Source organism: Acomys minous (assembly GCF_964271855.1).
Source record: "Acomys minous genome assembly, chromosome: 14".
In the NCBI taxonomy this organism is placed as follows: Eukaryota; Metazoa; Chordata; class Mammalia; order Rodentia; family Muridae; genus Acomys; species Acomys minous.
In genome coordinates this window covers 59,375,579-59,402,006 of record NC_140496.1, presented here as the reverse complement: position 1 = coordinate 59,402,006, position 26,428 = coordinate 59,375,579, and the positions used below count along the sequence as shown (strand labels likewise).

General features: G+C 46.9%; 1 protein-coding gene across 2 annotated transcripts in view; it reads right to left on the bottom strand.

Moving 5' to 3' along the window:
• Positions 1–26,428, bottom strand: part of CASQ2 (calsequestrin 2) — a 75,773-nt gene that overhangs the window by 32,254 nt on the left and 17,091 nt on the right. For both annotated transcript variants that reach the window (XR_014774304.1, XM_084756193.1), the window contains exons 2-7: positions 23,993–24,077; positions 20,888–20,988; positions 18,286–18,397; positions 12,154–12,227; positions 6,397–6,527; positions 5,332–5,377 (exon numbers count right to left, since the gene is read on the bottom strand). Coding sequence is in view for 1 of the 2 variants with exons in the window: in XM_084756193.1 (XP_084612319.1) it covers positions 5,332–5,377; positions 6,397–6,527; positions 12,154–12,227; positions 18,286–18,397; positions 20,888–20,988; positions 23,993–24,077 (549 nt within the window). In the remaining variant the exon portion in view is untranslated. The remainder of the gene's footprint in view (positions 1–5,331; positions 5,378–6,396; positions 6,528–12,153; positions 12,228–18,285; positions 18,398–20,887; positions 20,989–23,992; positions 24,078–26,428) is intronic.

Below are 26,428 nucleotides of genomic sequence, written 5' to 3'. Positions count from 1 at the left end.
TAAGAATCCATATTCATTTTCTGACAGGCTCTTCCAAGTGGGGCTGTCACCACTCTGTGGTGTTATGGGGCCCTGGGTGGAGTACCGTAACTGAGGGACAGAAGAGCTCTCTGCAAGCATCTTAGGGATGCGGGGCATGAGCCTGTATCAAACACCTGTGCAGATGAGGGGCCCAGCCAAGTGCTGGGAATTTTCCTCAATAAACTCATGAGGTAAGAATCCAGGAGCTAGGCCATGAATCAGGTGCTTGGTGAGCATCGATATAAAACGGGGGGGGGGGGGGGGGGGGGTAAGAGTGCCAAGGCCAGGCATCTTTCTCTGGACTCTGTAGATCACCCAGCCTTTAGACAGTGCTGTCTCAAACCTTTTCTGTATTTTACATCTTGTTTTACTTTATTTTATTTTATTTGAGACAGGGTCTCACCATGTAATTCTGGCTGACTTAGAACTCCCTTTGTGAACCAGGCTAGCCTCAAACTCACAGAGACACATCTTCCTCTGCAGGAATATGTCACCACTCCCTGCTGGAAGTTTTCTCTTGATTTGGAGAACTCTTCCCTCCTCAGCCAGATGACAAACTCCCTGGGAGAAGGGACTATGCCTTAAAATAACACTCACTAAAATGGCAACAATATTGGCCACTGGCGGCCCCCTTACATAAGATTTCTGTGGCTATGATCGCAAATGCACATTGTATTTCTATTCGTATCTTAAGGAATCCCAGTAACAGCCAGGCAAGGTCATGGGCATCTGTAATCCCAGCACTCAGGGAGGCAGAGGCAGAGATCTTTGTGTGAGTTTGAGGCCAGGCTGGTCTACAAATCTAGAGCAGCCAAGGCTACACAAAAAAACCTGTCTCAAAAAAAAAAAAAAAAAAAAAAATATATATATATATATATATATATATATATATATATATATATATAAAATAAAGACACAGAGCTAGCAGTGACCTCAGTGGGATTAGCTGGTTCTGTTTAGCCCAAAGCTCTCAGTGCTAGTCCACCCTCTCTGCCGTAAGAAAGGGTCATAAAGTGGGTAGCTTATCAACAGCAGGAATCCGGGAGCAGGAAGTCTAAGGTCTCTACTAAGGGCTTGATGATTCTGTGGTCTTTGTTCCTCTTTATCCTTCTCCTTTTTTCTCTTTTCTTTCTTTGTTTCTTTCTTTTTATTTTTGGATAGCAACTCCCTCTATAACCCAAGCTGACCCTGAATTGACTATGTAGCTCAGGCTGACCTCAAACTTACTAGCCTCCTACTGGGAGTACATGCATGATTCACCAGGCTCAACTTGGGTCTTCTTTCAAAGGACAATCCCAACTATAAAGGTTTGTCATGGTGACCTGTCACCTTCCAAAGGCCCTGCACTTGACATCAGGTTGTCAAACATGAATTTGAGTGAGATGCGATAGAGACCAGTGAACGTTAGAGCAAGCTTTATGAATAAGCATATTGCTCATGCATGCTGTGAAAGTGCTTAAAGAGGCTAAAAAGGGCCTGCATATGCAGTGGCCATGCACCAGACTCCAAAGAGCAGGGGACATGGGACTCTCTAGTCAATGCCATCCTGCAGATTCCTCAACCTTCTGTATGTTCATGCCTTGCAATGATCATCATCATCATCATCATCATCATCATCATCGTGTGAGCGTGATGGGGGAAAGGGAGCATGCCACAGCATGCATGTGGAGGTCAGAGGACAACTCTGTGGAGTCAGTTCTCTCCTTCCAACTTTATGTGGGTTCTGGGGAATCACAGGTTCCAAGGCCTGTGCAGCCTTAACTAGCTTAGCCATGCCGCACACCTCCCCCAGGTGTCAGGCTTTGAGACTTTTTTTTTCCTATTAAACCCTCAGTATTTAAAGGCAAGAAAGCAGCATTTATCCTATCAACTCTCTTCTGATCATAATGTAACAAGTTCTTACTCGTACACAATGTCTACCAACTCAAAAAAGTGTCCCCATCCCCTGCAGGAAGTTACCAAGGACCCTGGCTATTGACAAGGGGTAGGAGAGTCTCAGAAGAGTGACAGGCCAGCACTAGGTCTGGAAAGGCTGCACCTTGGAGTTTCTCTGAATACTGTAAACAATGGGTTCCCCCCTCAGATTTCACTAGCCACCGTTTCCCTAGGCGTGGTATGGTTTTGTGTGGTCTGTTGGCTTAAAACCCAACACAGCTGCAAAGAGCTAAAGATAAACTGTGCTTTAGCCCCACTAGCTTTCTGTCATGTCAGCAAGAGTGGATTTAAGTGAAGACTTTTAAGGCCACAAACTGGTCCCTGTCTACAACATCTGGGCTTTAACTTGCTGTGGCCAAGTGGCCCCTGGAGATGTTGCTCTTTGGAGCAGTGACCCCTAGCTTGCCCTAGTGCCTTCCTCAGAAGTCCTTCTGGCCAACTGTTGTCTGCTTCTCCTTTTCAAAGATGCAAAGATGGCCATGGAAGGACCTGTGCTGCCCTCTTCCCTATTTGGGAACGTGGATGAGTGCTGGCCAGATCATGTGACCAGCCCAGAGTGCAGTTGAAGGAGAGATAAACCTGTTTTTGTTGTGATCCCAAGTGTGGGATGGGGAGCTGTCTTGTGAGAGAACAGGCGAGGTTAATCCACTAGAAGACAAACCACCTCATGCGGGAGCTTGATTGTTGCCAGCTGAAAAGATCCTGTGAATAGATTCTGGGAGGAGATATATAAATGAGCCCAAAACTGGAGGTGGGGCCTTTGGAGACTTGGGATAGTTTTGGCTGTTCACTGCTTCACTTCGACACCTCCTAGAGAGGACCGCTTGAGGGAAGGTTTCGGGGCTCAGGCTCCTGCTGAGGTTCCAGGTTCTGGTTACTCCAGGTTCCAGCAGAAGAAATCCTGCTGATTAAGCCAGGAGAGTTGTTCCTCAGAACAGATATCCTTATGGTTTTGCTATTGTATTCTTTAATCCTCTTTTCCTATTGTTTAGGTTAGTTGGGTTATAAGTGACATGCGCTCGGTTAATAAGTTTGTAATAAAATATATTTGTTAAGAAAATTGAGCCTGGGCTGGAGAGATGGCTCAGAGGTTAAGAACACTGTCTGCTTTCCCAAAGGTCCTGAGTTCAACTCCCAGCAACCACATGGTGGCTCACAACCATCTATAATGAGATCTGATGTCCTCTTCTGACTCATGTGCAGGCAGAATACTGTATAAATAATAAATAAATGAATCTTTAAAAAAAAAAAAGAACAGAAAAGAAAATTGAGCCTACATGCAGTATTGGGAAGGAATGAACCATTCTAGCTTTCTTTTTCTCGTTTGATTAAATTTACTAGGTAGAAAGAAAGCTGAGAGTTTTTTCCAACAGGGCCAGACAGACATGTTCTTCTCACCCTGCCTGTGCAGGGAGGGGTGGGCTTCACACGCTCGTGAGCTCAGAGTCTGGGAGGGGACATGGGCTGGCCAGCCGTGGAACACCTTGTTTGGGGTGTGATATGGTGTCAGAGAGGAGAGTCCCGGGAATGGAAATGTTTTTGCCGTTGTGTCCGGTCTCTTCCCAGAGCCTAGGAGTCAATAACAGCTTCAGGATAAAGAAGGGGGAAAAAAAAGACTGAAGATACCACAGATGAGAAAAGCACAAGTGTTCTCAATTTAAAATGGTATTCTGAAAGACAAGATGGAAACCTGCTCTATGTTCAAGGGCAGTGAATAAATATAACAACAAAGTATGGGTGTCAGAGTGGCCCACTAGATACTGGGCCAGGGTCAAAATAAATAAATAAATAAATAAATAAAATTTAAAAAGCTTTCTCTTACAATAAAAGATACTAGCAGGACCCCTGGCCAATTTGAGTAAAGTCTGTATAGTTAGGTGAATATTGATTTCTGGATTCTGATCACCAAGGCTATGAGAGAAAAGCACTTAAAATATTCTGGGATTCTGGATCAGCTACAGAACTCTCAAATAGCAAAGAAATATATTTACAAATCTGTATATATATATATATGAGAAGGGAGAAGAAAAATAAAAACCAAGGTAGTAAAATATCAACATTTTAGATCTCTGAGTGAAGAGGTAATGGAAATTTTCACACTATTTTATAAATATGAAATTATTTTAAACTAAAAACATTTTTAAAGGGAATGTTGGCATGTGCATCTTATAGCCCACAGGCCATATGGGAACCCATATAGCTAGGTATGAATGGGGTCTGAGACAAAAATCATAAACTTAAAATATTATGAGATTTATGTGGGGCAGGGTATTGCTTTGTTTTGTTTAGGTTTGGTTTGGTTTTTGTTTTTATTTTTATTTTTAATTTGATCATGTGCTTGGGGAGGCTGATCTTTCTAGATGACATCATGTCGTACTGTCAGAGGGCTGAACAAATGTTATGGGCGTTTGATATTCCTTTACATTCATTGTCTGCTGTGCCTTCAGAAACCGAAGCAAGTCCAATGCTAGGAGTGTCACGTTACCCCCTGTTCATCTGTAATAACACCCAGTTATGAATTTAAATTTTAAGTAAACAAATGTTTCTATTTTAATGCCCAATATCGCAGGAGCAGCCTATGGGGACGTGGCCACTTTAGAGAAGGATACTTGAAAAAACGTTAGATTCAGGTCCAGATAGCTTTGCACCCCAAGAACTAATTCTTATTAGTTCTGTGTCCTGAGTAATTAGCACTGGATGATCAAAGTTTTCCTATATGTAGAATTGGCTAAAATGGCATTTGTCCTATATCATGAGGGGGAGCTGGGAGCCCTAAGAAAAGGACATCAGCAATAGCCTCAAAAATGTCCCACAAACTCTGGTTGTTTTTGTTTATAGACACCACGTGGAGCTGAGGTGGGGGGGGTGCCTCTCCAAAGCCTCTGGATACTGTTTAGACCACGTGACAGAAAGTCTGTAGCACAGACCTGGCAGAGACTTGACTTAGCCACCTTCTACCATCTTCAGTTGACATTTTTAAAAAATGCTATCATTCATCAACCAAGCACCTGCCATGCCCTGAGTACCCCATCTCTCTTGTCCTTATGAAAAGCCCATTTTAACTGGGGAAACAAAAGTCAGAAAGACCACACGCAAGATTTAGGCACAAGGGTACTCAGTGGCAGATGCTGAACTTGGACCCCACATCTCAGCGACCTTGTAGACTTGGGCTTCTTCCATTACACTGCCCTAGGTCGCTGGTGGCCCATGAGTAGAAGCCGGAGACTAAGAGAGATGAGCGTGATTAGTACTCAAGAGGATCACACTGGATCCACAGAAACCAGGGTTTTATATGACCATGAAGCCGTCCATGTTCCCAATACTCCACCCTACTCAGTCAGACACACACCTGACCAGGCTTTGCCATTTTCTTACCCATGTTTCAAACATGTCCTCTGGGCGCAGGCGACGTAGGGTAGGTCTGGAAAAAAAAGAGGAGCATCCTTGAGAAGGGATCACTACGACAGAAACTGAGCCTCAGCCTGGTGCAAATGAGAAAGCCCAGAGCCAAGCAAAGACAAGGAGGTGGGACAGATAACAATTATTCCGATGCACAACGCCAGGTTTTGTGACTCAGAGTCATCTATGAAAACTCAATAGCTGCCATGTTTGCCCTCTCAGTGCTGACTCTCTGCAGGGACAGTGAACACATTTGTCCATGTTGGGGAAGGAGAAAAAGCGAGACAGTGGGCCCACTACTACAGCCCATAATCCCAGATAGCTCTTCTCCCCCAGAGCAGAGGCAGAGGACTCCAGCTGGTGGGCCAGACCAGGCCAAGGCCTCTTGTTTGTGTAACTAGACCCTGCCTGGGACATTGCCACACCCATAAGTTTACACAATGAGCAAGGGCTGCTTGTATGCTCCAAGCGCAGAGCGGAGCAGCTGTGACAATGGCCATTTGACCCCCAGAAGTGTGTAAATATTTAATATGTGGTTCTTCAGTGAAAAAGCTTGTGGATTCCCTGCTGGCGATGCACCCGGGCCCTAGCAAGTATCCCTCCTCCGGAAGTTGTCTGTAGAATGTGTACAATGGTCCCTGGTTATATTACTTAATTGCTCTCTTATCCCATGGCCCTCGATGCTGGGAGAATAACAACTCCACAAGGTTGGGAAGGAGCCACCACTGCTCCCATAAAGCACCTGGAATGGTGTTCCACATACAGGAAGTTGTCTTTATAAGCACTGAGTGTCCTCTGTGTCTTTCTCTGGCTAGGGGTGGAAGGAGGGGCCGAAACTAGAAGGAGGCGGTCTAACCTGCAAGTGGAGAGTCTCACTCAGAAGCGGTATTGACACTGGGCAGTGGCTGATGCAGCCTCACTGGCCAGCTCTGTTCCGCTGGCTGTCCTAACTCTAGATTGTTGCTCTTCCTGGCTCTGGCTTGCCAACCGTGAGAGTCAACCTGCCTCCCACCCCCATCCTCCGCGTGTCTTCTCAGGTACCTCTGATGTTCCTTCACAAACTCCACAAGCTCCTCTTCTGTGTAAGGCTTGTTGGGGATGACAGTGGGCTCGTCCATAAATGGCTCGTAGAAGCCAACTTCATTCATCTTCAAGGACATCTTCTTCGCCACCTGTACCAGGCAGGAATCAGACAATTGTTCCTTTGAATGCTAGCTTACAGGGCAGTGGGCTCTCTCCCCTAGAGACGGTGCTTGTGTTCTTTGGTAACGTGAGAGCTTATGAGTAATTCTAACTTAAATGTTGAGGTGGTAGCAGGGACCCGTTTCCCTTGTGGTCAAGTTTGGCTTCATGTTCAATCAAAGAAAGCTCAGTAGGAAGAGACTCGTCTGGAGAATGAGGGTCTAAACGTGACAAGGAATGGTTGGGATAAAAAGTAGGGGATTTAAGTACCCGGTTATCTTTCCATCTGCTGTGTTAGCTGGGGCTGGAAGGGCGAGCGGATGGTAAGGCAACATGCTCACCGGGTGGCTTTAAGCGAATTAATTTGGATTGAAAAGGCAATCGATGGAAACAGTTTGAGCGCGCAGAATCACAGAATCCATCACCCGTCCTTGACCCACTCATGTACTCTAATTGCTAGTTAAGCTGGGGCGTGGAACCTACTAGGGTTCAGTCTCTGTACCAGCCTTGCTAGGCCTTCTGTAGGTCCCCGAGAACTGCCCAGGGCCGCGTTGCATTGGAGAGAAAGGCTTCCTGGAACATAGAACTTTCAGTGCTAAAAATCTGGATTGTTCCCAGGAAACCAGGATGAATGGCTCACCCGATAACTAACCTCAAAGAAAGCGCGCACAGCCTGACAGAGATTTCTCTCTTGGTTAAAGGGGCCACATGCCAGTACGTTGTTAAGGGAGAATGGTTGCTGTGTTTGCCTGCTAAGTTGCTGAGCTCAGACGCCTCTTTGGGACGTGCTTTGAGAGGCCTGGAATGTGCAGGGCTCAATAGGAAGCCAAATGCCATTCTCTAACACAGAGCCATGGTCCAAGAAAGCACAGGGGGGAACAGTGACTCCTTTTAAACTGCACAGTACTGCCTAGGAGCTGACACCTTGTGGTGGTACCCACAGTGCAGTGACCCAGTAACCCAGGGGTTAGGGCTTGTGTGCAAGGGTGGGCATTACACAAGCTCTTGCACGAGGCGGTCCACTCTGTGGAAACACTTATGTCCACAGGTGTCGTCATCACCTGCTATTAATTCCAGGTCACTGTATTCCAAAAGACAAGTTTTAATTCCAGCACCCTATGTGGAATTAAAGCAAACAGGTCACATAAGGAGCTGCAGTCAGGCTGGACCTCGGTGTAAGGCCCAGCACTAGGGAAGCCAAGGCAGGAGGATCACAAACTCAGCATCAGATTAAAGGAGAGTGAGGTCAAGGCTAGTTTCCCTTCTGAAGATCTATGTGCTGGCCACAGCTGCAAAGCGGTTTAGGTTGGGTACGCTGTATGATGCTCGCTTTGATTGAACGGGGTCAGGGCTAGCACTCTGCTCTATTTAACATTCAAAGAATCACGTGGGTGAGCGATTCATCAGGATCATGTACGGAGAGGCGGGCAGGGCCACGATCTAGGCACAGGGGGTAAAGGAAGCATCCTCTCCGGGTTCCCGCATTCCAACATCCTTTCCTTTTGAGAATCCCCTTCTCCTTGGCCATGCAAAGACAGGAATCTGTAGATACTCCGTGGACACTACATGGGCCCCATACATGCTTACGAGATGTTTCTTTGTCCTTCTGTCATTAGTTCTCATTAACTCATCCCACATCCGGGGAAGTAAGTATGAACTACTGAAGGTGAGAGCTGTTCAGAACCTCATTGTCAAGCAGCACGTGCACGCCTGTGTGCACACGTACTTGCCAGTGTGTGCACCTGTACCTGTGCATGGGGTCTCTGGTCCCTGGGTGCCACTGCCTAGGTCTGCAATGGTAAGTCTCTGAATGCAAAATTAGAGTGTTGAAGTCTTCAGTTTTAGTCTGGAAGGGGCTAAGTAAAGATTTCCACAGCCTCTGGATTCTTCCTTCCTGACCACCTCCACCCAGTGCCCCCACCCTGCACTTCTTTTTCTTCCAGCCTTGTATAATCGCGTCGTGGACAGTAAGGACTGAAGGAGAGCTGACTGGCTGAGGAATGCATTAGTTCAGTTTGCCAGTGAGTTTTTAGCAGGGTGTTCTGTGTACAAGGCAGGAGACTAGCAAAACCTGACTCACGGGTGTCCCAATTACATAATGATGCATTGTCCTCTCAGATACCAGATAGTCCCATATGAGTAAAAATGCCCCTTGCTTTCCTTTTTTTCCCTTTAGTTGGAATACATTTGGGCACTTTCAAGCAAGCTACAAAGGACAGTGAACATTTTCCTGGCATTTGCACACACGGGGGTTTTGACTCATGACTTTGCTGCAGTTTAACAGGCCACTTCTGTGGTGAGCAACGAAGAAATCAGCTGAGTAGGAACCTGAGTTTTCTCCATGTCTCTCTTCTCCATCTGCCCCTTCAGGCCCCAGTGTGACTCAGACCTGATTAAGTTCATGTCTTCCCAGTGCCCAGGCTGCTAAGTACAGGTTGGAGTGGTGCGAGCTCCTTAGAGCTGACACACCTTGGGCTGCTGGAGGCAAAGGTGGACTGCAGCCTCTTGCTGCCATCACTTTACAGAGGCTGAGCTTCAGCGTAGCCTGATCTATACCACTGGGATCCGGGTGCATCCTCAACTTGTGTGTCCTGGGAAGAGCTTGCTTTTGCTTTAACTTTCCGTTCCTGGGGCTAGAAAGATTGCTGAGTGGCTAGGTACTCCTGCAGGGGCCATCTGCTCCCAGCACCCAAGTTAGCAACTCAAAGCCACCCGGAATTCCAGCTCCAAGGGGATATGATGCCTCTGATGTCTGTGGGATTCTCCTCTCTCTCTCTCTCTCTCTCTCTCTCTCTCTCTCTCTCTCTCTCTCTCTCAGACCTACACACACACAGAGAGAATTAAAATAAAATAAATATTTCAGAAACTAACTCAGACTCCCATGTCTTCTCACAATGCTAAAAAACTAATTTCCTGGAATAATCCCATAGATTAAAGTTTTTTTTTTTCTTTAAAATTTTTTTGTCAGTGGTGTGTGTGTGTGTGTGTACATTCATGTGCCAAGTGGGTGTGCATGGAGGTCGGAGGACAATTTATGAGAGCTAAGCCTTCCTTTCACCACATAGGTCCCCAGGACTGAACCCCGGTCATCAATCATTTGATAGCAGGCGCCTTTACTGCAGAGCCACCTTGTTGGCCCCAAGACTTTTAAAAGCTCATTAGAGAAACCAAGGTGCAGTGACTGCAGTTGCGAACTACTGATTTTCAAGTGCACACCAGCAGCCGTGCCCTCTCACCGTCTTTACAATTCACCTCTTGATGTGTTCCTGGGCTTTTACTAATTTTCTGCCCTCTCACCTGCTCTCCCACATTAAACCACAAATTCTACCAGGCCAATCGCATGTCTTCTCGACGCTGTTGTGTCCTGGGAGACAAGAGGCCACTCTGTCAATACTGAACGAATAGATGACTCCACGAAATAAAGACCACTGTGCTGAATGCTTTCTCGATGTGTGAAAATCTGGATCCAAACTGAAATCTTGTGTTCCTAACAGTGGCTTCTTCCCGGGCCTTTTAATGTCCTCAGTAGTTTCAAGTCTTTTTTTTTTTTTAAGCTCAGAGTTGCAATATCCAATTATTTGGGGATTTTCCTTTTTTTGCTTGGTGGCTGAATGTCCTTGTTGCAAACAGGACTGACTGTCTTCTGCCTCCCTGGTTTTATTACTCCTTCTGCTCTTCAGCTCTTTCGCCCCCTGCTGGACATTGTTGAGGCTGCAGCCGTGCTTTCTGCATCCCACCAGCTCCCTCTGGGCACCACTTGCTTCCGGATGGGTGCAAGTCCCAGGCGGCATTAATCTGGTCCCCACCCGTGTTCCACAGCAAGATGCAGACACTGCATCTTTCCAAATAGTACGAACCTCACAAGACCACGTGAGCAGCGGCACTTAGGACTCTGTTTTAATTGTTAGTAAAGCAGCTTTGGAGGGTCTCCCGCCTCCACAGACACGGAGTCACACTCTGGGTAAACCGGAAGGAACTTCTAAAAACAAATATGGTCCTGAGCTCAGAAAACCAAGCCCACCTGCTAGGATTCTCTCCTTTCTTCCCTTCAGAGGAACCCTCTTTATATATTTAAAAAAAAAAATATATATATATATATATATATATATATATACACACACACACACACACACACTAGGTTATATAAGACCATTTCATGCACCTGTATAATCTCTTTACACATTACTGCCCTTTTTCAATGTCCCCTTCCCCGCCTTCCTTTTTGTTTTCCTAAGAAAGTTTCACCTCTACTTTCATGTCCTGTGTACTATGGGATTTTTATGTATCTCTATATAAAAACCCATGCACGAAAGAAAATGCGGTAGCTGTATTCTTTAGACTGACTCAGTTCACGCCATATGCTGATCCCCGATTGCACCCATTTTCCTGCAAACAACTTCACTCCATTCATCTTTATTACTGGGGGGGGGGGGGGAGGCTCATTAGGTATATATATCACTTTGTTTTTATTTTATGTGTATAGATGTTTTGTACATCGGTTGTGAACCTGGTTTCTAGAGAGGCCAGAAGAGGGCATCGCAAAACCCTGGAACTGGGGTTGTAGATAATTGTGGGCCACATTATAAGTGACTTGAACCTGGGTCCTCTGGAAGAACAGCCAGGCCTCATAACGCTGGGCCATCTCACCAGCCCCACCGTCCTTTAACTACGCCTCTGTTGATGAACACCTGGGCTGGTTGTATCAGAGTAGTTCCTTTCTTTCCAACAGGGTCTCAAGTAACCAGGCTGGCCTTGAACTCCCTATATAGCTGAGGGTGACCTTGAATGCCCTACTTATGTATGCCGTGTCGGAGAGCAAACCTAGGGCTTGGTTCATGACTGGCAAGCACTACGCCAACTGAGCTACAACATCTCCAACTCTCAGTGCCCTTATAACCCACAGTCACGCAGTCGCCCCTGCCTCAGCAAAGCTGGAGGCCAGTGGTGGACTCAACTCTGGCTTCCGCGCTCATCCATGCCAAATACCGTGTTGCAAACGCCTCTTCTCCTGGGTCCAGACAGGTCTTCGGTAACAGCGGTTCTTATAGCTGGCTAATAGCATGCCCGCAAGGAGGGGGGGGGGGCAACTCCAGCCACACCCTCTGCCTGTGGCTTCCTTCTCTGAGCACAGCTGGACAGAACAGAGCCTTTGACATGAGGCAGGACTCGGACTCCATCCAGTCTTACCAGACGCTGACTACCTGACTGTGAGTGAATCCATTTCAATCTTTGCCTTGATCATTCCCTCTATACTGTAAGAACACTGGGCACCCTTTTATGGGCCTTTGAGAGAGGCTGGGATGGGACCCTGCCCATAATAAGTACTTAAGAAACAATCATTATCACCATCTTGCTGGTTTTGCTTAAAAGCTGTCCCAAGTCTAAACCTCAACCAAATAGGGCAAACGTTCCTTGAATTTAGATTATATTGGAGTTATTAGCTAGCACTTCCTGGAGGATTACGTGCTTGGAGATAGGGAACCCTATCCTCAGGAGTGGTTTTCCAGCCTCTTTAACACTTCTGGACAAAGAGGCAAAGAAGGCTGGCAGAGAGTGCAAACCTTAATTGTCTGTGTCACTGAACGTGTTCAAAAGGGGGTTTTCATAGGTACTTACCCCCTTGTCAAAGGTGGCGAAGAACTTAATGTAAGGCTGAAAGTGCTCGGCCGCCTCTTGGAACGCTTTGTAATCTAGGAGGGAAGCCGTAAGAGAGAAGCATTTGCAAGAGGCAAGCTCCACACTTAGAGAGACGAGACGGGCATTAGATGACTGTTTAATACTATCTAAAAAGATAGTTGGAGTTGAAATTGACTGGCGTCCAGTCACCCAAGAGAAGCCCTCACTCCCACACAGGTTTGTGGAAAGGAGCAGGAAATAGGGGAAAATGAAGAAGAGGAAGAAAAAAAAATACACAGAATCCCCTCCCCTCAAAAAAGAAAACTCCTTTTACCCAAACACATGGAATTGAAATCTCACCTGCTGAAGACACAATTTCTGCACAAATGAGCCGGGAGTAGGAAGGAAACTCCCTGTGCTGTGTTTACAATGAAGAGAAAACACGGCTCCATAAAGCGCTTTAGGCTTTAGGCTCCTCAGACCACCTGATGTTTGGTTTCTCTGTTTAAAAGCAGCTTAGTTTCACCACGTTCCTTTCCAACCTCCACAGCTTATATTCTGTCTGCTCCCCTGGCCCCCGACCCCTGCCTTCCACCACGTTCCCAAGCCCTGGGGGACAGGGGTTGACAGAGATGTCCCGTCTGCCCTGACAGTCATAGGGATGTCCTGTCTACACTGAGCACTCACAGTGTCATCTTCTCTAAACTTACCACTGCATTAAGAAGCCTAATGACCAGGCTTGGGAGCTGCTCAAATTTATGTGTATAAACTTAAGTGTGTGTGTGTGTGTGTGTGTGTGTGTGTGCGCGCGCGCGCGCGTGCGCGAGTACCTAATTATTTATTGTTTTGTATTGATTTGGGTTTTGTTTGTTTGTTTGTATGTTTGTTTGTTTTTTGAGACAGGGTCTATCTCACTATGTCAACTTGACTGTCCTGGAACTCACTCTGTAGACCAGGCTGGCCTCAAACTCGTAGAAATCCACCTGCCTCTGCTTCTTGGGCAGACTATGCCACCACACTCAGTAAATATAAATATTTAGAAGGCAGTTTGATAACATGAGATATGATGGGGGGGTAGGAGGCATTCAGGGTAATGGTGATGAAAATACATTGCCTTATGTATATGAAAGTTTCAAAGACTAAAAAGAGGTTTACTTTTAAATCGTGATTCTCCGAGAAGATTGTTTTAATTAAACCAAGCCTAAACTTGACTCCAGTTTCAAACATGTTTCCAGATTTGTCACGGAAGGAAGACGCCACACCCATGTGAGAACACCTACTGCACTGGGTGAGTCCTACCTGGGCAGGGAGCGCACAAAGTGTCTGGAGTCAGGCCTTCCGCTCAAGGAAGCCTGGGGGGGGGGGAGGGCTTGTTGTAAATGCATCCTGTAACCCCGTAATCCTGAGCCCATGCTTGCTCTTCTGAGGACTGACTGTCTTCACTGAAATTCACTGAATTTCATGACCCTTACTTGAGAATTAGGTAGACCTGTATAAGATTCAGCTATAGATTATTTTAGAATAATGCTGGACCAGGCGATGCTCTGGTACAAAGGACACAGCGCTAACATCAGAAGTCTTCTGGCCTGGGGCGGGCCTTGGCTTCTAAGGGCAAATATCTCAGTGGGTTAAGTATCTGCCTGAAAAATTCCAGGAGATCTGGGGTTCAGCCCCCAGGACCCACATAATAAAACCAGGCAGGGTGACAGATGCTTGTCACCTCAGTGTTGGGGAGGCAGAGACAAGTGGATCACCGAGGTTGCTGGCCCTGACATGGAAAGTCCCAGGTTGCAGAGAGACTTTGTTTCTTAAAAATTTTTTAAATGATAATAAAATCTGTTCTCTACTGCACCCACACTTAGAAGAACACACACACACGCACACACACTCACAAAACACATACACATGTGAGCATGCACACATAACATACATACACACACACACACATACACACACACACACACACACACACACACACACACACACACACACACAAAGAACCACAATACATGTATCAGTTGTTCTAAAAGAGATAACATTTAAGAAAGGGTTGAAGCACAGGGGAATGCTGATCTGGTACCTACTGAGAATGTGCGTTGATACAGACATCCATCCCATCAAATCACGGACAGTCAGAACCATGTGATTGTGGTAGCTAAGTGTTTGGGGTAGAGGGCAAGGTTGAGGTAGAGAAGGTAGGTGGACACATTTGAAAGAGCAGAGAGAAGAATTAAGCAGAGGAAGAGCAACAGCGAGAGCCATACCAGAGCAGCAGAGACCATCAGAAGCCCTGCCCGGCCCAGTCCCCGACATCTCTGGCGAATCTCTTGCCACCGCATGAACCATGAGCCCCTAACGCAAGAATGACCCGGGCCTCAGGAAAGTGGCTCTTTCTTCTCTGAGGAGCCTCGTCCATACTATTTTCAAGATTAAGGGTGGAGAGGTGGACATGGTGGCACATATCTTTGATCTCAGCACTCCGGAGGTAGGCGGAACTCGGTGAGCTTGAGGCTAGCCTGGTCTACATGGCAGGTTCCAGGCCAGCCAGAGCCACATAGTGAGACCCTTTCTTGAAGCAAACAAATGAAAAGACTAAAGATGGAGCAAGGGACTCCCAGACAGGTGACTCAGAATGCACTAGCTCTTCATTCGGCCTGGTCATCCAGCCAGTGTCTTCTTGGAGGCCTGAGTCTGCCTCTTGTCTTTCTTGGCCTCTCATGGGTCCGCCCCATCTCAGTGCCTCAGATCTTAGTGACTGGCTAACAGCAGGAGTTAGAGTCTCTGAAGAGGGAGTCCCTAAAGGCCATCACCCACCTTACAAAGAGGGACAAAACCAAGCTGTTTGGGGTACAGCATTCAACAGATAGCCCTGACATCGTCTGGGTGCCAATAGTGTGGCTGCAGTGGCCACAGGTCGTAAAGGACTTCATACCATGGCCCCCCATCCCCCACCTCAGAAAGTCCTGAGGTTTAATCTCCACAACAAGGTTGTCATAAAGGCGTCCTTGTGACTCTGAACTTCACATATTGCAAAAACGTGGCCCTGATAACATCTAAGCCTGGCCACGTGATCCCTTTTCTTTTAACCTCTGGCTCAAAGTTCTCTCCATGGTTTCACACTAATATTAAACAGTGCATCAACCGAGAAGAGAACTGAAAACAAACCAGTAAGTTATAAACACTGAAGATCCTGGGAGGTTATTTGTCTTAGCTGAGCATCTAAGTAAATTTAGCTTTAAATTACATGGTTTTATGTAGCACAGGCTGGCCTCGAACTCATGATCCTCCTAACCCTACCTCCCAAGTGCTGGAATTATAGACATAAACCATCACTGTCAGCTAGTATTTAACTTTAATAATTACAAAACCAGCTGGGGGATATCTGTGCATATATTCCTAAGTAAAGGCATCATTGCTATTTTTCCATATGTAGTATGCTATGAAAGGATGTAGCAGGGTTTCAAGCCCATTAAAGGATCATAAGAAGTAAGATTATAACTGTGACCAAAAAGAAGAGTCAGTTATCTGGAGGTAAGGATGCTTGGGTCCATAAAGAGCAGGGACCAAATCAGCTGAACTGTATCCAATGATGAGAAAAGAATGTTATCAGTGAAAGAAAAGGCAGCCAAAGTGCTCAGTTCCTTTATCACTACCCAGTGTGCGAACACATCTTGCATCAATGCTGGTTTTCAAGGAATTGAAGAGCCTGGCGCTTCAAGCCCGCTGGGAATTGCACTCCACTATTTTAACTTTAACATGTGAAGTCCCAAAGCTGCTTTCTTGGAACTGACTCAAGACTCTCTTTCAAGATTGGAAAATGTATTATGCGATCTATTCCCCAACTCGTATCTTATGGCTACCATTATATAAGGAAAGTAAAAAACAAACAAACAAACAAACGGGGAAGCCCAAATCCCTTGCCGGTTACTCTCCTTTTATGCCTATAATCATGACCACATTTGCCATCTTTCTGACGCGGTTTGCAAGGCCTTGCAAGTAGAGCCCATTAGTTAGGTGTGTGAGCGCCAAAGTTAGGCTCCCAGAACATACATCCTAGCTTCTGCATCCGCGAGTGACAAGAGACAGCTATTCAGACCACAGTGTCATCATTAAAATGCAGACATCCGCCTGGGCATACCAACCTCACAAGCCTGTCATGAGGCACTCCTAGGCTCAGGCCCTGGCTATCGCAGATGGTTATAGGAATGGAGCGGTTCTGGGCTTTGTTAGCGTGGAGGAAAGGAAGGAAGGTACTGGAAAGCTCTTTTGATGCCGCCTTTGGCCTTGGTTTCCCCCCTTCCCCCCGCCCCAATCTGTCACGCTAGTGGAGTAGGAGGGAGGTACAGAGGAGGGAGGGCAGAAAGGAAAAAGGAAGTCGGAAATGACGGAAATGACATAAAGAAGAGTGAGCAGCAAAGAAAAGTGAGCAGCGTGGTCAGGAGAAGCGCTCCACACGGGAGCGGCACCCACCGGCCCCCCTTCTCCTGTTTCAAGCACTGTGTGTGCTCTGGGGAGCTTTGCGAGAAGCACATGAGAAGAGAGAAGCAATTGGGAATGGAGAAGCGACGGCAGGCAAGCTGCTGCTGGGCAAGAGACTGGGGGAGTTGGTGGGCGGACTAGGAAAATAAACAGCTCTGAAAACATTGCAAAATACTTTGTGATTCCAGAAAAAAGCATTGGATACATTCAGTCCCTCCTTATGTAGTACAGAGAGAATTTTCTCACCGTTATGCCTGCAGGCAGAAGGCCACTGGTCCTAGAAGGACCAGATCATTCTTTTTTCATTATTTGATAATTTCATACATGCACATAACCCACCCTCACTCCCTCCCCTCCAATTCTCCCCCGATGTTCCTCACTAATTTCTCCTCTCATACCATGTGGTCTTTTTCTTTGTTTGCTTTTGAGACTGGGTCTCACTATGTAGTCTTGGCTGTCCTGGAACTCACTATGTAGATTACAGGGGTCCTGGAACTTGCAGGAGTCTGCCTACCTCTGCCTCCCAAGGGCTTGGCTTAACGGTGTGTATCAGTTCCCGCAGCTCACCCGCGTATCTCTTTTTAAACCCGTGGAATCCACTTGGAGCTGTTGGCATGTACATGAGTGTAGACAGCTTCAACTGTCGCATGGCCAGCATCACAAGGCCTGAAACCCTGAAGGAAACCAACTCTCCCTAGCTGTCATCAATTGCCAATAGCTCCTCACTGAGAGAGTCCCCTGGACCCACGTTGCAATCATGGCTGCCTTGATGGCGTGTGGGTCTCGTGCATGCAGTCGCAGCCACTATCCATTCATGTGTGCAATGGGCCGGATCAGGTTTCTGTTCCATTTTGTTTTTCAAAATACTCAGCAAGTTAACCTTCCTGCTCCCTTCTCCCTACTCCTCTTGACTCCCGCCTTCCACCCTCTCCTGCCTGCACAGCCCACTGCGGTGATGCTGTGCAAGGTCTTTTTTGCTCGCCCATAACCTGGCCGCAAAGCCTTCGTAGGAATCTGCCCAAGGGTGTGGTGGCGTCCTAGGCATAGACTGGTGGCCAGCTGTGGCCTTGGCCAGCAATTTTCCATATTCTCTAGCAACTTCTGAGCCCATCCCCACCCAGACTTCCTTTAATCCTCTCCAGCTGACCAGGAAGTTCTCCAGCTGGTGAGCATAGGGATGCTGGTGGCATCAGGGAGATGGCCACTGTGTGTCCCATTTACAGAAGAACCGGATGGAGAGGCGGACGAGTGATAGAGTGGAGGAAAGGAGGCATTTATTTATTCAGTAGAATACACATACATAATAGCAGGCAAGCGTGCATGCACACACACACACACATATTCATACACACGTAATAACACACAACACCACACATTCACATACACAATCCACATTCAATTATTATCACACGAACACACGAGCACACACATCCTCACGGCTAAAGAACTTGGTCTCATGTTAATGTTCTATCACTCACTGTCTATTTTGCACAATTTCTGCACATTTGTCCCTTTGCACAGGCAACAGGAAGAAATTCAGTTTCGACTGTCTCCAGAAAAAGAGATATTAAAACTGTATGCTCAGTTGAGATAGCCTGGACCACCTGGTTGGAGGCCGGCCCTCAGACCCACAGGCCTGTGTTGACAACTTACGTTCCGAGTCCTCGTTCTTGAAAAAGCCAAGGAGCTTGATCTGGTCCTCGATGCGCTCGAAGGCCTGGACTTCCAGCTTGTTCTTCACGATCTCCACTGGGTCCTCAATGAGCTGAGATCACACACAGAGACATGGACATGCGCACATGCCCGCAGAGACACAGAGATGTTTAAATAAGAGAGATCATCTCTCCCCACTGGGGAGATAGAACACTTTAGAATTGGAAGAGATACATGTGCATTGTGTAAAATAGGCAGTAAGACAGAAAGATTAAAGTTCAGCCATGTTCTCTAGCCTTGAAGGTGTGTGTGTGTGTGTGTGTGTGTGTGTGTGTGTGTCTGTGTATGTCAGTGTATGTGTGATTGTGTGTGTGTGACTGTATATGCAGACACGAAGGCTTGGAGATTGAGTAACCATCCTATCCTGCCCCAGTGTGCCTGGCAGCGGTCCCCCAGGAAGACTTGGTCCCAGCTTGGGGATCATTGTCCTGGAAATTATACTTTTCCTCTTGCCAGTTACATTTTTTTGAGACTGTATCTTAAGTTGTAAATTGGCAATTATTACTATATATACATATATATACCATACACACATGTATACATACACACACATACACACATACAGAGAGAACGTGTGTATAAGAGAGGGGGAGAGACTGAGTAGTGTGCACGCATGAGTGTGTGAGACCCCTGTACTCAAATGTGGAGAGCAGAGATTAGTGTCTCCTTCATTTGTCCACTGGACTGGGAGCTTGCCTTTCTGGCTAGGCTACCGGCCAGCCACTCTCAGGATTGCCTGCCTCTTTCTCCCAGCGCTGGGTCTCAGGCACAAGAAGACAGGACAAACTTTATACGTGGGTGCTGGGCATTCCAATCCAGGCCTTCAGATCACTGTGGGTGGTGCCACTCTGGGCTGTGGACATGGGTGCAATATAAAAGCAGGCTGAGCGAGGCACGAGGAGCAAGCCAGTAAGCAGCACCCGCCGTGGTCTCATCCTCAGCTCCTGCCTCGGGTGTCTGCCCAGCTTGAGTTCCTGCCTTGGCTTCCCCATGAATTCAGGATATGTAAGCCAAATAACCCCCTGCTTCTCCAGGTTGCTTCTGGTTATGATTTTTCATCACAGCAATAAAAACCTTAACTAAGACCACGTACTGAGAACAGAGTTTTCTGTAGTTTACAGAGGTAACAGCCTCACTTGGTAAATCTAAACTCTACCCTCACCCTGATTTACTTTTGTGGGTCAGTCACACTGATTATTGTTTAAAACATGTAGACTCTTGCTTCTAGAAACTTCCTCTCAGCTGCTAAGTTTGGAGCAATGTCATGCTGGCCTAGACTTACAATGTTGCTCTTCTGGAATATTCCCCAGGACTTCTAGGTGTGGGTCAGTAAGCTAGCCAAGCAGAGAGTGTGGGCACTATATTTAGTGACCTCCTTCTGCCCTTCTCTGGCCTTTGAGAATGTGGAGACAACATTCTTGGTGTCTAGTGGGAAATTGCCAGTGCAGAAGGGCAGCTGGGAGTTCTGTGTGTTACTGTTGCTGCTTGTTTTAGGGACAGAGTTGCCCCCACAGAGCCCAGGCTGCCCCATAGAGCCCTGCCTACTCCACAGAGCCCAGGCTGGCCACTCGTGCATGCACTGCCCTCCTGCCTCAGCCTCCCCAGTGCCAGAGTTGCAGACGGATCATCATTCCCAACAGGACTGGGTTCTTCGTCTGTGCAGAGCATGGGTTCCAAAGCCCTTATGACTGGCAGTGTGACTTTATGCATGGTAAAATATTTTGTCCTATTTCCCCCTCTGTTGGAACTTATGGATTTGAGGATGTGATACCTCCACGGCTGAAGGAGAATGTGTGGAGTTTCTTTGGGGGCGAGGGTTGTTTCCTTAGCCATATCTTTCCTTAAAAACAAAAAGCAAACATTTTTTGTTTGTTTGTTTGTTTGTTTTACATTTGCTTATGTTGTATGTGTGTGTTGTATGTGGTGTGAGGTCCTGTGCACACCACTGGGAAGGGATGCATGTTAGAAGACAACTCGAGAAAGTTGGTTCTCTTTTTCTTCCTTGTGGGGTCAGGGAATTGTATGCAGGTCACCAGACTCGGCAGTAAGTGTCTCTGCCTGCTGAGCCACCTCACCAACCCACTGTCTCCCCTGTATACAGATCAGAAGATGACTCAGAGACTGGGCCTACGGTCCCCACTTCATTTTGGGTGACTGGTTAGCTCCCTCTTTCTCCATATTCCCTGGCTTTTTCTCAGTGTCACAGTGCACCAATATCAAGGGACTACTAGTCTGTATCAGTGTGTAACTTAAAGGAAGAGAATACCATGTCACTTCTAAAACACACACACACACACACACACACACACACACACACACACACACACTACCCTTAGGTCACTTACAATAGTTTCTATGATTATTTACAAGCCTGCTTTCCAGTAAAAGCAGATCCCGCCATAATGCACACACTCCTTGCTGTTTGGGGGAAGCCAAATGCCTTAAGCCATGCCAGAGTCCCCAGTCCCTCTGTTCCTGCGTCAGAGCTGGGTCCTCTTCTATAAGGAACAGTTTCACACAAAGCCACATGCTACATACTTACATCCAAGAGAAATTCCACCAAGACATCTGCTGCAAACTCGCCATCAAACTCAACCGTGCGATCGCCCTTCAGAACATACAGGCTGCCTTCTTCATTGAAGCCTAAAGGAAAAGGGGGCCAAGGCCAAGGTCATTCGGGTGCCAAAAAGCCTTCGCTTTATCCCTGAGTGCCAGTGGGGTCGGGATCATCGGAGCTAGCATCAATGCAGACGGGTCCATCTGTCAGGACCAGCATTGAATTCGGAAGCTGCTCTCTCCACCTCACCAATGCTTTAGTTCCTACAAATACTGCTGACCTCTGCCATTCTCCTTATCAGAGGTCGTCATGTCCACTGTCTTCCTGTCACCTGAGCCTGGCTGCAAGTCCCTCAACTACCTAATGCCAGCCCTTCCTCTCCACCCACCTTGACCCGACCAAGGAGAGTCTCTCCTTGCTTCTGGGCTGAATGCCGCTATGAAAAGGGTGTGGCCAGGAGAGGCACAGAGCAGGGGTTACTTCGCTTTTCCTTTTATCTAAACAAAGAAGATTGACCTCCATCCCTGACTCGATCCTGGTGACTCCTTCAGGTTCCATTTCTGCACCTGCCTGGAGCTCCCGCTGTTACTGGTGTCCCTCCTGCTCCCCTCGTTTGTGGGTGCTCGCTCTAATAGGACAATCTCTAACAACTGGGGTGTGGTCTTCTCCCATAGAGCCTGGACATTTGGAAAGACAGCCCTTCCGGGTTGCATGCCTCTTCAGTCAGGTCACAGGTAGACTCAGGGAGGGCAGACCAAAGGAGCTTCACAGTTGTCCCAGCACCCTTGCTACAGTGTGATGTACTTTATCCAATCCTTGCTGGATGCAAGGTATCTACCCCCCCAACCCCACCCTGAATAGTAACCAGCCAAGGCTGACATTGCAACTCCAAGTTAATTTTATTCAAACTTTACTCCTCAGGAAATGCTTTCTCCTAGTGAATCACAAAAGACAGGCCTGAGCGAGGGCTAGGCCATTGGCTACTGCCCTGCAGACCTCCTGAGGAGTTCCCTGGCACACCCCAGCACTGGACACTCAGACTTTTTTGACACCTGATCTTAAAATGTGCCCCAGGGAGTCTCAATCAGCGCCTTGCTCAGGAGTTTGCGTGGGAGTGACACCGGAGGGGGTAAGGATAAAGGGTTCTCAGCACACAATCACATCCCAAAGATCTTTCATCTAGAGGGCAGCTGCTTTCACGCCCCCACAGCAAGCTTAGAGAAAAATGTACTTAGATACACCAAGGCCCAGCATGCCCTGGGCCAGTCTGGTCTTGTGAATTCTTGTTCAGCTTGTGCTGCCTAGATCTGAGTATTTCTAGAACACTAGCATGTTTTTTTTTCTTAATTTACTAAAAATGCTCCCAAATGTCACCTGCTCATTAAAACAGTGGTGGGGTGGGGGCAAGGCAGAACTCATTACATTGTTTTTGACTCTGGGATGAGTTGAATGCTATTTTACTTCCATGTTCTGGACAGAAAAGGTAATCTTGATATGTGTCCAGGGAAAGAGAAATATCAAGAACACACAATACCAGCCATTCTCAGCGAGTCACCATTTTATAGGCATGAATTCTTCCTTGTGTCTAACTTAAGTAATTTTCTATAGTATAAGTCTTATCTTTAAGAATGCCTGCTCGAGCTGGGTGTGGTGGTGCACACCTTTAATCCCAGCACTTGGGAAGCAGAGGCAGGCGGATCACTGTGAGTTCGAGCCTGGTCTACAAAGTGAGTCCAGGATGGCCAAGGCTACACAGGGAAACCTTGTCTCGAAACCCCTCCCCCCCCCAAAAAAAAGCCTGTTCTTCTAAAAATAGAATAGGAAGAAGTTGTTTTTAATTTGCTAAGATAATGCACCTACATGGACCCAGGATAATGCACCTGCAGGCACCTGGGATAATGCACCTGTATGCACCTGGGATAACGCACTTGCATGTACCTGGGATAATGCACCTGCATGCACCTGGAATAACGCACTTGCATGTACCTGGGATAATGCACCTGCATGCACCTGGGATAACGCACTTGCATGTACCTGGGATAATGCTCCTGTATGCACCTGGGATAACGCACTTGCATGTACCTGGGATAATGCACCTGCATGCACCTGGGATAATGCACTTGCGTGTACCTGGGATAATGCACCTGCATGCACCTGGGATAATGCACTTGCGTGTACCTGAGATAATGCACCTGCATGCACCTGGGATAATGCACTTGCGTGTACCTGGGATAATGCACCTGCATGCACCTGGGATAATGCACTTGCGTGTACCTGGGGTAATGCACTTGCATGAACTTGGAATAATGCACCTGCATAGACCCAAAGATGTCCATCGAACCACCACTAAGCTTTTTTTCTGTGCTTACCACTCCAAACTCAATTAACCTTTCTTCAAAGGTCCTGTTTCATAACCTCCTGCTATTTTTAATAGCCACTCTCTACCAGTCATGCAGAAAAAGCTAAACGGGCAGCGTTGGGGGGTGGTATTTGGAAACCAGAGGGGTTCCCTGTGCCCTTTCTCCTTGGGATTATGGAGCAGGAATCTTAAAGGGCACTTGATTGGGACATATTGACACGAGAGATTACAGCTTCCACCCCGATGTCACTTAACCATTCTCACCTAAATCCATCCAGGCTACAGATTCCCAGGTGAGGTTCAGCCTTAGCTCTGGGACCTCTGGAGACCCTGCTGTAAATGCACCCTGAGCTGGCTGCCGCTGGAACGTTCCCAGAGAGGCCCAGAGAAGCCACTGAGGCACAAAGATGGAGAGGCTGGGCTTCTAGCTGCTGCGAGCTGTCAGTAAAGGCTCAGGTGCTTCGAATTAGTTTCTCCAGGAAGAACTTCTCCTGCCTGATACCGGTGCAATGAGAAATCAAGTGACTGCTGGCAAACTCTTAGATGGAAGCCTAGCTTTACTTTTGTCGAGCTCTTCTCTGACCCAGAAATGGTATATGCACTGTCATTTTATAAGTGTTTGAAAGTAACCCAGTTACCACGCAAGATAAATATAGCTGGGTTTTGTTTTTTCCTAACAAGACACATTTGTTTGTTTTTTTTTCCTAACAGATTTCAAACACTGAACTCACCCAGTCTCTTGGCAAGCCTGGCTTCTTTCCTTGCATCCACCATCACAAAGCCTATGTTTTTATGTTCCAGGACCTGGGCCACGAGCTGAAAGGACAAACAGGTAGAGGAAGTGAGTTCAGGGGCGAGAGACGGTAGAGGCCATCACAGGGGTCCGTGTCCTTCGTACACCCTGCCACGCTGACCACTGAGAACCAGCAGAAAGCTGAAAATCTGAGGAAGAGGTTAAAAGGAAAGACCTGGAAAAACACATCCTTGGCCACAAGCCCTTTTCTGCCCTTGAGAAGATAAAACTGGGATGCAGAGAATCCGAAAGGAACCAGTGGGGACCTAGCATGGGGCCTTGAGATCTTTTGCAACTGCCCAGTGAACCTGTAAGGGACAGCTTTCAGTAAAGGAGGCCTGAGGGCTTCCTGGTCCTGGGCTGGTGTGATGCAGGTGCCCTTTGGCATCAGGAGGCTTCCTACAGCCAGCAGTGAGGAAGAACTACAGGGAGTGTCTGGGGATGAAGGGTACCGTGGGCCCGAAAGTCCAGGAGGATGGAGCAGTGCCTTGTATGGAGGGGTGGCCCCAAACCACTCTAAGCAGACAGCAGAGTAGGAGGTGACACCATGTGTAAGATTGGCATCCAGGTAGCTTATGAATAAATACGGACTCCAAATTGACAGAGTGTTGTTCCTCTGCCACCTAGCCATCTCACCCAAAGTGGCGTGACAGAAATGGGGAGATTATAAACTATGAGATGTCTGGGGATTGGACCTGGGACCTTACAAACGCTGGGCAAACTGAACCATTGCGCCATGCTGTGATCTCTAATACCACTTTTTAAAACGCGTGTGCTCCTATGTCATTGTCATACGTGAGATCTCTTGAATAGGCCTCGGGTTTCCTACCGACGTGAGATCTTGTGAAACTGAGGCACAGCATCACAAACTAAATAGTGCCAACAGTAGTTAAAATACAAAGTACGTCCACTACCACAGGAGCCCTCTGCTGTCCTTTGTGGTTATAGCCACTTGTGCTATGCTATACCCACTTCAGCTCCGGGAAAGCCGAAGTCCCCCATTTGTCGCCAACTGTACAATGTCATCTAAACAGGCACTCGTGTGGCAGGTAGCATTTTGAGATAATTCTTTTTTTTTCCCGAGAGACAGGGTTTCTCTGTGTAGCCTTGGCTGTCCTGGACCCACTTTGTAGACCAGGCTGGCCTCGAACTCATGGCGATCTGCTTGCCTCTGCCTCCTGAGTGCTGAGATTAAAGGCATGCACCATCACGTCCGGCTTTGAGATAACTCTTTACCCTTTGCATAATTACCCAGAGTCTGTCAGGTTGCTGCCTGTACCACCATGTTTGTTCTTTTTCACTGCTGAGTAGATGTCCAGGGTGTGGGCATTCCACAGTTTGCTTAATCTTTCACCCACTGACGTGTATCTGAGTTGTTTCCAACTGTTGGCTGTGACGAATAGAGTTGCTATGTGGGATTTTGAGTTAAATGTCAGTCTTAGTCTCTGGAATAAATGACTAGGAGAGTAATTTCTGACTCATATGGGAGTTTCAGGCTTAGTTTTCACTGACACCACCAAACCATTTCCCAAATGGCTGGACTGTTGTACATACTCACGAATTATGCATGAGGTCCCATAGAATCATGGTAGCATCTGGTGTTATGTTTTAAGTTTTAAGTTTTAGTCATTCTTATAGGTATATGTAGTGATGTTTCCTGGTAGTTTTAATTTGTGACAGTTTATTTGAATATTTGAATATTATTCCATGTCTCTGTATGTTTCCTTCAGTGAAACGTCTCTTCCCATTTTTATAGTGAACATTAGCTTTTCTTCTTTCTGACTTCCTTTCTTGGATCCCCAGCACCTACATAAAAGTTGAGGGGAGTGATGTGTGCTTGCAACCCCAGCTCTGAGGGTGCTGAAACAAACGGATCCCCAAGGCTTCTTGGCCAGCTAATGTGTGAGTCAGCAAACCTCAGGTTCAATAGCTGACCTTGTCTCAAAAAGCTAAGGTGGAAAGCAGTTGAAGAAGACACCCAACACACATCACACATGTGCGGACATGCATACACCACCTCCAACACACAAATGGAAAATTTAATTTTGATGAAGTTTAATTCATCATTTTTAAATTTATAAATGGGATTTGCTGTGGTTGCTTTTGTTTTGTTTTGTTCTGGTTTGTTTTGTTTGAGACAGGGTCTCAATGTGTAGGTCTGGCTAAACTCAATGTGCCCATCAGACTGTTCTTGAACTCACAGAGATCCACCTGCCTCTGCTGGGATTAAAGGCATGGGCCACCATGCCCAGCTATGAATGAGATTTTTAAGGTTAAATCTAAGTGCTAAATTCTGAACATTTCTATCTTTCCTCTAGAAGTTTTTCAGCTTTACATTTTGTTGTACGGGTCACAGACTATTCTGATGAGATTC